The sequence below is a fragment of the Mauremys mutica genome, chromosome 12 (genome assembly GCF_020497125.1).
Source record: "Mauremys mutica isolate MM-2020 ecotype Southern chromosome 12, ASM2049712v1, whole genome shotgun sequence".
In the NCBI taxonomy this organism is placed as follows: domain Eukaryota; kingdom Metazoa; phylum Chordata; order Testudines; family Geoemydidae; genus Mauremys; species Mauremys mutica.
Genome location: NC_059083.1, coordinates 82,505,569 through 82,520,077, shown reverse-complemented (window position 1 = coordinate 82,520,077; position 14,509 = coordinate 82,505,569). Strand labels below are relative to the sequence as shown.

The window sequence follows — 14,509 nt, the reverse complement described above, 5'->3', positions numbered from 1 at the left end:
TAACTTATCTAACTGGTGTACATGTGTCTATTTGGGATTTGCACTCGTGTGTTCAGATAGATTTTTAAATTGATTTCATTACAGTGGCACTCGTTTTCCACCATAGACCAGGCCTTGTCTGGGAATGAGGATCATTCCTGACCCTCTGTTACTGGCATTTGGATTCCCCCAATGCCTTGGTAACTGTCTGCAGGGTGTCTGCCATCCCTAGACTCTAGAGAAATCCATGTGCACTGACTTGGTGCCCAAGCCACATCTCCGAGTGAAACTAATGGGTACAAAGGGAATTCCCTTCTATGGGCTGCCAGGGAGCCAGACCCACTCACTTTCTAGCTGCTGAGAACTTCAGGGTAAGAGCAGGTAGCATTTGAGGCATGGACCACCCCTCCCTCAGATTGGATTTTGGGATAGGCTCTTGTTACACACCTACAAAATGGGTCTAAGGTAAAATATGTTCAGGCCTGTTATGGAGTCAGTTAGACCTCACTCCTGCCCTCTATTCCTTTCTGGGCTGGGCTCCCATACACCAAGCTATGGTTTTGTGGGCTATCCCCATAATGAGGTCGCCCCGGGAACTGGGGCTCCTGAGGGGACACTTGGGGAATTGGTGGAATTGCCTCTATAGCGGGTGTGTGTGTGTGTAACTGGCTTTGCTTTCTTTGTTATCCAGAGGAGATTGCCAAGCACAAGGGACCACCTGTCTTTACCCAGGAGGAGAGGTACAAAATGGTGCAAGCTATCAAGTGGGTGGATGAGATTGCTGCACAAGCTCCCTACGTCACCACACTGGAAACCCTGGACAAGTATAATTGTGACTTCTGTGTGCACGGCAGTAAGTGTTCTGGGTGCTCTGTATAGCTAAGGGGCCAAATGCAGGAAAGGCCAGGTGGGTTCTGCTGTGCTCATCCCCTCTGTCAGATCATTCACTGCCTCTGTGTGAACAGAAAAGTTCCTTCCCCACCCTCGATGGTATAGCTTCTCCAAGGCACAGTGATGTCAAAGGGGAATATGAAATAAACTAGTTTAACTGGAAATGTGACAGAACAGCAGCAACTCCAGTGTTTCTGCCAGAGATTCAGGGCTTTTCCCTGGCACTAGGGGTCTTTGTTCCTTGCAGTACAGCCTTGTATTCCACCATGTAATACGGGGAGGGTATGGAACTGCTTCATACTAGGGCAAGGGGAGATTTTCAGACATTCAGCTACACAGGCTCTCCCAGCTCACAGGTCTGTCTGGGACATAGGCAAGAGCACTATTGCTGCAGGGAGTTGTAATCACTGCTCCCAGAGCCATGATCAAAAACTACAGAACCCCAGGGTTGGAACCCATTCATTTCCCTGTGCTGTGGGACCTGCACTTTCTGGGTGGGGTGCCCTTTTTGGCTGGAGGGCTCAGAAAGAAGCGGGATGGGAATGCTGAGATGAAGAACATCAAAAAGATCTCACAAAACTAAGAGATTGGGCAACAAAATGGCAAATGAAATTTAATGTAGATAAATGTAAAGTAATGCACATTGGAAAAAATAACCCCAACTATACATAGAATATGATGGGGGCTAATTTAGCTACAACGAGTCAGGAAAAAGATCTTGGAGTCATCGTGGATAGTTCTCTGAAGATGTCCACGCAGTGGGCAGAGGCGGTCAAAAAAGCAAACAGGATGTTAGGAATCATTAAAAAGGGGATAGAGAATAAGACTGAGAATATTTTATTACCCTTATATAAATCCATGGTACGCCCACATCTCGAATACTGTGTACAGATGTGGTCTCCTCACCTCAAAAAAGATATACTGGCACTAGAAAAGGTTCAGAAAAGGGCAACTAAAATGATTAGGGGTTTGGAGAGGGTCCCATACGAGGAAAGATTAAAGAGGCTAGGACTCTTCAGCTTGGAAAAGAGAAGACTAAGGGGGGGATATGATAAGAGGTATATAAAATCATGAGTGATGTTGAGAAAGTGGATAAGGAAAAGTTATTTACTTATTCCCATAATACAAGAACTAGGGGTCACCAAATGAAATTAATAGGCAGCAGGTTTAAAACAAATAAAAGGAAGTTCTTCTTCACGCAGCGCACAGTCAACTTGTGGAACTCCTTACCTGAGGAGGTTGTGAAGACTAGGACTATAACAGTGTTTAAAAGAGAACTGGATAAATTCATAGTGGTTAAGTCCATAAATGGCTATTAGCCAGGATGGATAAGGAATGGTGTCCCTAGCCTCTGTTTGTCAGAGGATGGAGATGGATGGCAGGAGAGAGATCACTTGATCATTGCCTGTTAGGTTCACTCCCTCTGGGGCACCTGGCATTGGCCACTGTTGGTAGACAGATACTGGGCTAGATGGACCTTTGGTCTGACCCGGTATGGCCGTTCTTATGTTCTTATTGAGAGGAACCTCCCCAGGAATTTACCTCTGTATATGGTATTGGGGAGACTGCTACTGGAATACTGCATAGCGACTTGCTGTGCACATTGAAAAAATGGAGAGGGTGCAGCAAAAAGCCACAGAGAGGATTTGAAGACTGTAACAATGCCTTAAGGAATATTTTTGCTGCAGAGGGTAATTTTAGGTGACTGGCACCTAGGTTAGATTAGCCTATGTGTGACTTGTCTGTGCTTCTAGGCGCATGGGAGAGTTTAGGAAGCAATGCCTGAGTTAACTCTGCAGTGAAGACTCCTTACAGGCAGAGACTTACGGAGCTCAATCTGTTCAGCTTATCAAAAAGAAGATCAAGAGGTGACTTGATCTCAGTGTGTCAGTAACTTAATGGGGAGAAAATACTAGGTACCAAAGAACTTTTTAATCTAACAGAAACAGGCAGAACAAGAACCAGTGGCTGGCAGCTGAACCCAGACAAATTAAAATTAGAGAGAAGGCACACATTTTTGACAGTGAGGGTGATTTAACCATTGGAACAAACTACCCAGGGATGTGGATTTGCGATCTGTTGATGACTTCAGATCAAGACTGGATCCCTTTCTGGAAGAGATGCTTTAGTTAGACATAAGTTATTGGTCTCAGTATGGGGTAACTGGATGAAATTCCATGGACTGTGTTATACAGAAGGTCAGACTAAATGATTTTTAGAATCTATTAATCTGCTTTCCTCCCAGGTCAGGAAAGAGTGGCAAATTCCCAACTGTTCCATGGCATGGAAGAGGCTGGCTGTGTGTACACCATGATTTAGAGCAGAAGTATGAAGCTTTTGCTCCTGTTCTGACTTGTGTGCTGGTCACACTCAGCCATTTAGTTCCCCACTTCCCCACCAGCTCATTCAGTTTGCACAGGGCATAGAAGGGGATGGTGCTCTAATGTTTCTGTCTCTCTGTAGATGACATAACACTAACTGTAGATGGCAAGGACACCTATGAAGAGGTGAAGGCAGCTGGAAGATACAGGTAACCCATTGCCACTCCTGTTCTAATCAGACCTGCTGGGAATTCCTGTTTAAATCAGAGGGGGTGGAGCTCAGCTGAGATGCTGGTATCTTCCAGTTGCATCTTCACCTTGTCTTTATTAGCTGTGGTGTGTCCCTGCTGCTTTAGTTGCCCTTACTTGTGTGGCCTCCAGGAGGCATTGCAGGCAACAGCTGGCTGGCCTCCCATCCTATAGATAGCATGGGGCTGTTCCTGTCCCCAGTGAGCTGTAAGGCATGTGGCACTGAAGTCACGGACTGCAGACAGCAGTGCTGGGGAGTTGAACAAGGTGAGTCTTCCCAGGAGCTGCACACACTGAGTGGTGAGCAAAGGGAGCAGGAAAGGTGCAGAGACTCAGATAGCATGTCACATGGAAAAGAACATTTGCCTATGTGGGGGAAAGGGCCTCTCCCAGCCTCAGCCCCTGGTTTGGCAAGTTTCATGAATGTTCCTGCAGATTGAGGGGACCACTGCTTCTACATCCTCTACTTATTCATTGCTTGTTTTCTTGCAGGGAATGTAATCGCACCCAGGGAGTGTCCACTACTGATCTGGTTGGTCGCATGTTGCTCATGACCAAGGCTCACCACAGCAACATAGTGAGTCAGACAGCTGTGGGTGGTAACCCTGGGGCTGGGGCATTTCCCAGTGCCTTTGCTTAGCCATTTCCTCATCAGTCACCTTCATCCTGAATGGCAGAGCTGAGCTCCACACTGGAACTCCTGGGTCTATTGCACACAATGTTGATGGGTTTTGCAAGCCAGATGTGGGCAGGGCTGGCTGAATCCTCTGCTTGTCTTTGCTCAGACCTCTGTGAAGTAGGGCCCCCTGAGAGGATAGTGGCTGACACTCTGCGTTGCTGTGCAGGGGACTCAAGCCTTGGTCCCCCTGGCACCAAGAGGCAGCATTGAGGGGAACACACGCCTCTTTCCAGTGACCTCTCTGAGTGAATGACAATCTCTACAGAGACACCGTCCTATTCTTGGATGTAGAACAGGATGCCCTGGAGATTCCAGGGAGGAAGCTGCCCCTCTGGGGCCTATGGTTATTGCTGGGTGTTGCCACGTATGGGCAAGATCAGGATCAGATGCTGAGCCATGCTCTCTCTGGCTTTTGGGCCAGGTCACAAGGTTTGGGTATTAAATGCTGATAAATCAGTTGATGCAGGATTGGTATCTGGTGCCATCTGGTGCCTAGGCTCCCCTATGCTTTTGCTAGCAGGAGCTTGTTTTGGGCTGAGAGATCCACCTCAGAATCAGCATTCTGATTCTCCATTTCCTCTGTGCAGGATGAAGACCTGGATTACCGGAAGCACAAGGATAACTTTGGGAAGGTGAGTGTGTGGGTTCCAAGCAGTGGGGAGCCAGGTGGTGCACACGTGAACTAGTTGAGAAGGATTCCACATGTGCTTTACAGTCTGCAGTATAAGGTGGTCTTCCTGCCCAGTGACAACCAAAGCAAACCCCCTTCCAGGCCTATAAAATCTCTGCAGTAGCCACGGAAGTGAACAGGTGAGTCTGGAGTGGGCCTGGGAAGCTGGGTGGACTGAGCTGTGTTGTAAACACAGCAGAGGTTTGCAGTGCTCATTGAGCATCTTGCTGTGTCTCTTTCTTGCTCATAAGTTCCATTTTTCAACACTTTTCCCTGGTTCCCAGGACCTTTCTCTTGAGCTGTGTTCCCACCAAGGGGAGACGATGCTCCTTTTAAACTAAGTGTGCTCAGAGGAGATTGGGCATGAGGCATGCTGTACTTAAGTGCACAAATTCAATTTCATCCCTTATTGGTGCCCCCAGATTACATGTACAATCATAGTGATTTCGTGCTCAGTTCAGAAAAATTGGGACCTGCAGGTCCAACCTTTAACCAGGAAAATGCTCCTGACGCTACAGCAACATTCAGCCTGTCACACTGACATTTCTGTGGCTATTTCTGACGAACAAACTGGTCCAGCCCCCTGGGTTTGTGAAAATGTAGGGTATGTTATCAGACCCCCACACTCCTAATTCTGCAGCTGGAACGTTGCCCAGAAGAACTTGCTCCCATGCTCTGGATTTTACCTTGTCCATCTTCTGGATAGACTGGGTCATTCTTTGTTTTTTGTTGTTTTAAACTTTGTGCTCTTCCAGATGGTCTCTAAGGTATCCCCTTCATCGCAGCTGGTCACGGGCTGTAGGATTTGGGGGGCTCCACACTCCCTGAAAGCATCTTGAGACATGCAGGCATCCTATTGATTCATTACATAGCATCCCTTCTGGGGGGAATGTTGTCCCTGGGGAACGTCCCTGTTCTTAGATGAGTTCTCGTCATACTTTTTTAAGTCTTTAGAACTGTTGGCATTGGGTTTCCAAAGTAAATGAAAATGAGCTGGTGATTAAATCTACTGCTGTTTCACAATCCTGCCACACAGTGGGGCTAAAACTCTGTCCTCCTGAATTGTGCTCACATTGGACTTGGACATTTTGGTTTATTGGTTTTGGATGCTCTCATTTTAATAATTGGTTTAAAATCCTGTCTTGCCTGATGAAAGGGTGGGTGAGTGGGGGGCTTTGTGGTAGGTGGGGCTAGGGCAAACCCCGTTCCGTTTCATAGAATCCTAGGACTGGAAGGGACCTTGAGAGGTCATCTGGTCCTGTCCCCTGCCTCATGGCAGGACCAAGTATTATTTAGATCATCCCTGACCAGGTGTTTGTCTAACCTGCTATTAAAAATCTCCAATGATGGAGATCCCTCAACCTCCCTAGGCAATTTATTCCAGTGCTTAACCATCCTGACAGGAAGTTTTCCCTAATGTCCAACCTAAACCTCCCTTGTTGCAGTTTAAGCCCATTGCTTCTTGTCCTATCCTCAGAGGTTAAGAAAAACAATTTTTCTCCTTCCTCCTTGTAACAACCTTTACATATTTGAAAACTGTTATCATGTCCCCCCTCAGTCTTCTCTTTTCCAGACTGAACAAATCCAGTGTTTTCAATCTTCCCTTATAGGTCATGTTTTCTAGACCTTTAATCATTTTTGTCGCTCTTCTCTGGACTTTCTCCTATTTGTCCATGTCCTTCCTGAAATGTGGTGCCCAGAACTGTACACAATACTCCAGCTGAGGCCAAATCAGTGCAGAGCAGAACGGAAGAATTACTTCTCGTTTCTTGCTTACAACATTCCTGCTAATACATCCCAGAATGATGTTCGCTTTTTTTTTTTTTGCAACAGTGTTACACTGCTGACTCTCATTTAACTTGTGATCCACTATGACCCCCAGATCCCTTTTTGCAGTATTCTTTCCTAGCCAGTCATTTCCCATTTTATATGTGTGTAACTGATTGTTCCTTCCTAAGTGGAGTACTTTGCATTTTTTCTTATTGAATTTCATCCTGTTTTCTTCAGACCATTTCTCCAGTTTGTCTAGATCATTTTGAATTTTAATTCTATCCTCCAAGGCACTTGCAACCCCTCCCAGTTTGGTAAATCTAATCCCATCTTGGTTTATCTTTGCCTGCTAAATTAATATACCAGGCCTAGGCTGCCCTGTTGCTCATCCTCCTTCCCATTTTCTTTCCAGCATCTCCTTATGAGGTTCTTGGTGGAGCTCAGAGACTAGCTAGCAGAGATGGGTCAGAAGGAGCTGTTGTGTGAGTCAGGGGAGGTGGTCATGCCTGAATACTGAATCCCAGGAAGGAATGCAAGCTGCTGCTAGCCAGGTTTCCTGCTTGGTTTTTTGCCAGCATCCTCCTCCTACAGCCCTGTCTCTCAGGCTACTTATGTGATACCCATATCCCATTTGAACCTGCTTTGTGCTATTGGGACTGAAACATTGTTCTCCTTTGCTTAGGGCCCTAAAGGTCACAGCCCCTGGACTGGAGTCTCTCAGTTCCTGCAGACATCCCAAAAGATCATCCAATTTGCTTCTGGGAAGGAGCCGCAGCCAGGAGACACCATCATCTATGTGGCTGGAGCCTTTGACCTGTTCCGTATCCTTAGACTCTGTGCTGCCTAGACAGGGATGGGTAGGGAAGGCTGTGGTCTTTGTCTGTCCTGCACTTGTCCACTGGAGCAGAGGATTAGGACTGTGCACTGCCTCTTCCTTTTCTCTCTGGAGAGAGAAAGGGGAAGGAACAGGGCTCTTCAACTGGTGGCTTTTTGGCCTGTCACAGGGAAATGGGCTTGAGAAAACAGCTGCAGCTCCATTTTAGTGATGGATTTACAGCTAACAGGGTTTGGGGAGTGAAGATGGTTGGACCTTCCAAGATCTCCTTTATTCCCTTCTTAAAAGCCACCTGTCACAGTGACCTAAGTGACAGCTGTTCAGGGAGTGCTGAACATAGCATGCAGTACGGTCAGCCAGTGCTGTGGATCAGCCTGTGAGAATATTTTTCTTTCCCTGTTTGTCCCAGTCTCCAGGGCTGGGCCAGTTTCCACAGAGCTTCTAAAGCCATTAGAAAATTTTGGAAGAGGCTGAATAAAATCAGATTAACACAATGTCTGGGAAGGTGTGTGGGTAGGTGCCCAGAGTTCATGGGAAGAGGGCAGATGCCCAGAGCACAAGGGCAGCAAGTGACAAAAATTCCTCAGGTTCCCCATCTCATACTGCAGCTTCTTAGCATCGCTCTCCTCCTCGTCCTGCCCCAGCTGTGATGCTGGTCCCACATCCTTAACAGAAGCCATAGACATTGGGCACGTGGATTTCTTGGAGAAAGTGCACCTGCTGGCTGAGAGACCCTACATCATTGCTGGGCTGCACTTTGATCAGGTCAGTATGAAATGCTGCTTAAAGTCCTGGCAGAGAGCTGTCCTGGCGGCCAGGTCCTCTATGTGGGCTCAGAGCAGTAAGGATGCCTGTTTCATCCTCGTTGCGGGGCCATGTTCTCTGAGCCAGACAGATTCTCCTGAAGGCTTCCAGAGAACAGAGTCACAGTCTTGCACAGTGACAGAATGAGTTTCATGTAGGGAGGGAGAGAGGGGAGGGTGGAGGGCTCATCTCTTACCCTAATGGTGACTGCTATGTTTTGCCCATAGGAAGTGAATCGCTACAAAGGGAAGAACTATCCCATCATGAACATCCACGAGAGAACTCTTAGCGTCCTGGCATGCAGGGTGAGTGTCTGGCTACAGTTCTGCTTCTTGAATTAGACACTGCTGTCCTGTTCTGCAGCCAAAGTGCCTTGGGCTAGGGTTGGTAAATTGACTAGTCAAATATTGTCGATGTCAAACATGGTCAGATGTTTTAAAGCACTGATTTATTAGAACAATAACAAAAGAGTAAGACTTTATGGCCTCCAGTAGGCTTAGCTTTAGACAGATGCATATGCCTAATTACAAAAATCAAGTTACCTGAGTTATTTTAACTCAGAAAAACGTGAAACACAATGATATGAAGCTGTAAAAAATGAAAGCATGGCACCATGATGCAATCAAAACAGTAGGGCTTTGCCCCCATCAGGGTATTCCTGCTGGAATATTTGCCACTATTGAAATATGGTCAAATAGGTAGTAATTGACCAGTCAGGTGACTTTAACTGACTGGCTTGCCAAGCCACGATGGGCTACGTTCTCATAAGATGCCTGAGCTAAGTAAGGGCAGGCTTGGTCAGTGCCAGACCACTTGAACATCCAAGTGTTGTGGGAGCCAGTGTTGGCATTCAAGTAGTTGGCACAACTTCTGTCAAGGCATATTGAATCCATGCCTCAGCTTAACGCTATAAAGGTAAAACCAAGGCTATGATCACTTGTCATTAAAGATCCCAAGGCGTTCTTATGAAGAGTTGGGATGTTAACCACAGTGTCCTGGATAAGCGTCATTGAGCACTGTAGAAGGGTTGCTGTATTCTTCCGAAGAAGTGGCTGCACTTTGCACTGGTTGAAAGGATTCTTGTAGCACTCTAGGAATCTCTGATTAAAGGAGCGCCAGAAATACTTTCCCTGGGTCATTCATCTGTGGGTATGCTGTGTGCATACAACCAGAATTAATGTAGGAAACATGTATGTTTGCTCTTACTTTAGATCCTTTTACACTTAATTCACATAGCACAAGCACGGCTGCAGTTCTCCAGCAGCAAGATGCTGAAGTTCTTTACTCTTATCAGGTTCCTGGTGTCTGCCACTGTGGTGTAAACTCACTGCATATTGGCTCCACCACTAGCCTGTTGCTACCTGGAGAACCATAATGAGGCCTAGGCTCTTTAGAGGAGAGAAAGCGCTTGTATTATGTTCACTGGCTGTAGAGACCCCTTTCCAAATACTGCAGTTCCCCTATTAAAATCTCCAAACACACACAACTGAGCAGCTGGCCCACTATTGAGGGATGGGCCAGACTCTGCGTTCTTGGGTCTGGAATCATGCTTGGCTTCTCCTTCTTCAGTATGTGTCCGAGGTGGTGATTGGCGCCCCGTATGCAGTTACTGCCGATCTGCTGGATCATTTCAAGGCGAGTGCCAGCTCCTTTCATTCTTGGCTGCGTGCGTGTGTGTGTGTGTGTGCGCGTGCGTGAGAGTGTGTGTGTACACGTACACGTGAGGTGCTGCTTGCTGGACTGTATGTCTGTGCATACTGAGGGTGGGCAGAGCTAAGGACTCTGTTGGCTAAGGTACACTGTGGCATTGGGAAGCACTTAGGTGTGGGGGAGTTGGCACAACACCAGCTAATTTGTGAATGTCTCATCTCATGACTCTGTGGTGCTTTTGTCAACCTTTATGGGGTGAGCTGTTGGCTTTGGTGTTTCGCCAGGCTGCCCCTGCAGTAGGCATAGAATTTGGGGCAGGTCCCCATCTGGTTCCAGTGGTACCGACATGGAGAAGTGGCACTTTCAGAAAGGAATTTATAATAGTGACCATGTGCTCATCTCTCCAGGTGGAACTTGTGTGTCATGGGCTGACTGAGGTGGTGCCAGATAAGGATGGCTCCGATCCATACCAGGTAAGCCTCCAGCAGCCGCCACTGACCCCCTTTATGCTGAATGTGGCATGGCTCCGGTGATACTCACAGCTCAGTGTGCATGTCAGGTTGTGTGTTGCCCAAACAAGTTCCTGGCAGGCGGCTTTGGCTTCCATCCTCCCTTGATGTAGCTGCAGCATCAGAACCGACAGAACACCTAGAATGGTTCCTTTCCATTAGTCATTGTTTTGTTTTGTTGCCTTTATGGTAGAGTGGAAAATCCTCTAATCTCAGCTCTGCTACGCCAGCCTTGGGCAGCCAATCTGTGGCGCACCCAGCTCACTTTCTGCCTTGGCACCCATGCAGCTTGTGGGCTTTCAGCAGAGATTTTCTTTGCTTCCTAAGAGAGGATTCTACATCTTGTGCCAGGCTGGGGGCCCTCAGGACCTGCCTTGGATTCTGCTCATTGTTCACTCACTGGGCTTTAAATCCAAAGACCTTGATGTTCTTCCCATCTTAGCCTGCTGTGTTTGTTTTCAGGAGCCCAAGAGACGTGGCATTTTCCGGCTGGTGGACAGTGGCAGCAACCTCACTACAGACCTGATTGTGCAAAGAATCATTAAGAACAGGTTGGCTTTCCTGACCTTCAGGTGGTTCTTCTCACATTTAGCCCCGGATTGATCTCATAACCAGCATCAGGACAAACCATAGTGAACAGACAAGAGGAGGAAGGTTTTGTGATTAAAGCACAGAATTGGGAGTTAGGAGACCTGGCTTCTGTTCCCAGCTCTGCCACAGATTTATTTTGTAACTTGGGGAAAGTCACTTAGGGCCCAATTTCTAAAACTGTACATGAAAATGAGTAGCTAGACTGTCCATTTACATACATGCCCACGTATGTAACTCTGCAGCTGAGCACACACACGTACATACCTTACCTCAGCTCTAAAATTAATGTAGTTCCTACCTCCCAGTGAGGCTTTCACTCATTCAGTCTTAAAGCACTTTCGTGCCCTCTTTGAGTTTCTCACAGAAGCTTGTGTTTTATTTATTTACTATTCTTATTAAATGTGGAGGAGTAGGAATTCCCCTGCTGTGGGGAACCCGTTATGCTGTCACCTCTGGCCAGCTGTTGGCATTTTGCCCTTTCAAGCCTAAGCCTTTCATTTCCAAGGACATTGGCTAGGGCCATTAGTAAATCCTAGTTTGGTAGTTTTGGCAGAGTGAGCCACCTGTTTTAGGAGGGGCTAAGACTGGAATAGGGCTGGGCAGGACTGAGGCATTGGCAGAGCTGTGTATGGATTTCAGGATCATCTTTGTGATCAGTATAGTAGATTATTTTACCACTTCATTAGGTGTGTGTCCTGGATCTGCCCCTTTCCTTTGTACTGCACATGAGCAGTTTCTTGCATTTGGTGTATGCTGCACGTCATAGAATCCCTCAGCTTTCACAACTGGGCAGGTGACAGAGGCTGGGGAGAAGGGCAAACAGCCCTTCTTGCAATCTAAATTGTGGTGCCTTTGCCTGCACTACATAATGCTAACTACTTGCTAGGCTGAGTTAAGGCTGTGGCTGTTCTGGAGGCTGTGACTCCACAGAGGGCTTACATTAAAGCTTCTGAAGTGCCAGCTGGTCAAGAGAAGGGCTATGGGCCCCCTTATTCCAGGCTGGGCAAAGGCTGCTGAGAATATTGGTGAATGGGAGAGTGGGAATTTCATGGAATCTCCTGCTTGTTGCAGGTTGGAGTTTGAAGCCAGGAACCAGAAGAAAGAAGCAAAAGAGCTGGCTGTGCTGGAGGTCATGAAGAAAATGGAGGAAGAGGAGCATGAGAAAGGCCTGCAGAGCTAGGATGATTGAGAACAAGTGTGTGGAGGAGAGAGCACAGCAGTGTTCTCTTCTGGAGAAGTAAGCCAAGCCTGCCTACCCTAGGCAAGGACAGTGCTGCTGGCTCCAACAAGACATCTTCTCACACATTCTTCCCTCTTCATATCCTACTGCAGATTGTGTAGAGATAACAAGCTGGGATGCTGCTTCCTAGTTTTCTCTTAATCAGCCACCTCCTTTCCTAGGGGGAGATCTGCTTTACCCCTTTAAAGGAAGTTTTAATTCTAATTAATGTTTTAACATGGTGTGGTTTTACCTTCTGCCAGTTTTGGCTTCTGACATGTGGGAAGTGCTGTGCCCTCTGCAGGACTCTGCTCCACTTGGTGTGGGATTTTGGTTGGTTATGCTGTTAGGAGTCCGTCTGCTTCAGACCATCCTTCCTGTTTTTGTTTTTTTTTGCTATCAACAAGAATTTTACAAACTGAAGAGTCTGCTCCTGCCCAAGCCCTTGATTTTGACTTCTGAGCACCTAGAATTTGTAGTGAGAGCTTGTGGGTGCTTAGCACCTGTGAGAATCATTCAGGCCCTTAACCTGTAGCAGTGGCCCTCACAGTTGATACAGAGCATCAGCTGCTGTCTGTGGGAGACAACCTCCAGCTACTGTGTGCTGAGCTACTTGCTCTGTGCATGGGCAGGTGCTGGGAACAGGCCACACCCTTCTGCAGTGCTCAGAGCTGCTTCAGCTCTGTTGGTACTGGGTCAAACAGCTGGGGGAAAGGCTCTGTGGTGCCTGTGGCTGGTGCTAATATATTGCCAGCTTCCATACTGAGAAACAGGACTGGTGTGGTGGACAGTGCAGCGAGCAGGAGCATGGGGGGAGGGCTCAGTGCCAACAGTTTCCCAAGGGGAATCAGGGAGGCCATTAGCTGCACGCGTGTGCTTTCCCTGGGCCCTTCTTCCTACAGCAGCAAGGCTGTGGACTTTGGCCCTCAGTACACACCACAGCGGGCTTTCTCTTTGCCTTTGCTGCCCATTCCTGCTTGTGGGCTGCTGTCTCACCTGTTCTAACTAGGGAGTGGACAGTCTGCCTGCCCATCCCGCGCATGGGCTGCTGTCTCACCTGTTCTAAGCAGGGAGCGGGCAGTCCGCCTGCCTGTGGACTGCTGCTTTGCCTGTATTCTAACCAGGGAGCGGGCAGTCCGCCTGCCCATCCCACGCATAGGCTGCTGTCTCACCTGTTCTAACCAGGGAGCGGGTAGTCCGCCTGCCTGTGGGCTGCTGCCTCGCCTGTATTCTAACCAGGGAGTGGGCAGTCTGCCTGCCGGTCTGTCCTGCGAGTGGGCTGCTGCCTTGCCTGTTCTAACCAGGGAGCGGGCAGTCCGCCTGCCCGGTCCACGCGGGGGAGCGCAGCACTGTGGCAGGGGAGTAGCAGGCGCTGGGTCCTCCCTGGGCGGATGTTGGGCGGCTCCAGCCTGACCGTTTTCTGTCTGTTGCTATTGTACGTTTGTTGGAAATTAATAAACGTGTTGAGCCGTTTGAGTGCTGCGAGTGGCCCCGCACGGGGGCGGGGCAGTGGAGGAGCCCCCAGGCCTGGGGGCAGCACTGCACATTTCCTGAGTGAGCGGGCCAGGGGACGGCTGGAGCAGCGAGCCCGTGCCTGACCGGCGCTGCCCCGGCCCCAGCGGTCCGGAGAGCTGGTGCCGGGCTGGGGCTGCGTGGTGCTTTCAGCTGGGCGGCAGCTGCCACCTTCCTTGCTCCGCAGCCGGCAGGGCAGGCCCTGCAGCCATAGGTGGCAGGTTATATACATTTGCGGTGCTCAGGCTCCAGGAATATTCAGGGCCGGGTGCCCTGCTCCAGCAATATTTGGAACTGGGTCTCTCCCCCTCCCCCTGCGTGTCTCTTCCCCCCCCACCCCCCGCCTGACAAAAAGCAGCCTGTACCGAGCTGCAGGAGTAGAGCGGCTCCCGGCAGAAATGCTGTCTGCTGCCCCAGGGCCCTAGCGCCTGCCCTCCACTAATGGCAAGGCAGGCTGCCCTTACCCTGCCCTTCCCCCCTAGCCCTGAGTCTCCCCAATGCCCCAAACCCTCATCCTCAGCCAGAGCCTTCATCCCCCCGCACCCTAATCCTCATCATCAACCCTCATCCCTCTGCACCCTGAGCCCCCCTGCATCATGAACCCCTCATCATCAACCCTCATCCCTCTGCACCCTGATCCCCCCTGCATCATGAACCCCTCATCCTCAGCCCCACAGCCCTCACTCCTGCACTCCCTCCTATCCCCAAACTCCATCCAAAAGCCTGCACCCCTCACCCCCTCCTGCACACCCACCCCCTGCCCCAGCCCAGAGCCTGCACCCAAACTCCATCCCAAAGCCTGCATCCCTCCTGCACCCTAATCCCCAGCC

At 49.0% G+C, this 14,509-nt stretch overlaps 2 protein-coding genes and 1 pseudogene across 2 annotated transcripts in view; all 3 read left to right on the top strand.

Moving 5' to 3' along the window:
• Positions 1-717, top strand: part of SIRT7 (sirtuin 7) — a 17,425-nt gene extending 16,708 nt beyond the window's left edge. The window contains exon 12 of the mRNA XM_044982691.1: positions 671-717. The gene's annotated coding sequence lies outside the window, so the exon portion shown is untranslated. The remainder of the gene's footprint in view (positions 1-670) is intronic.
• Positions 1-13,643, top strand: part of PCYT2 (phosphate cytidylyltransferase 2, ethanolamine) — a 21,169-nt gene extending 7,526 nt beyond the window's left edge. The window contains exons 3-13 of the mRNA XM_044982692.1: positions 671-832; positions 3,334-3,400; positions 3,933-4,017; positions 4,707-4,751; positions 7,242-7,380; positions 8,077-8,159; positions 8,426-8,503; positions 9,768-9,833; positions 10,256-10,321; positions 10,820-10,908; positions 12,020-13,643. Of these exons, the coding sequence (XP_044838627.1) occupies positions 671-832; positions 3,334-3,400; positions 3,933-4,017; positions 4,707-4,751; positions 7,242-7,380; positions 8,077-8,159; positions 8,426-8,503; positions 9,768-9,833; positions 10,256-10,321; positions 10,820-10,908; positions 12,020-12,128 (989 nt within the window). The 3' untranslated portion in view covers positions 12,129-13,643. The remainder of the gene's footprint in view (positions 1-670; positions 833-3,333; positions 3,401-3,932; positions 4,018-4,706; positions 4,752-7,241; positions 7,381-8,076; positions 8,160-8,425; positions 8,504-9,767; positions 9,834-10,255; positions 10,322-10,819; positions 10,909-12,019) is intronic.
• Positions 12,130-14,509, top strand: part of LOC123347021 — a 16,550-nt pseudogene continuing 14,170 nt past the window's right edge.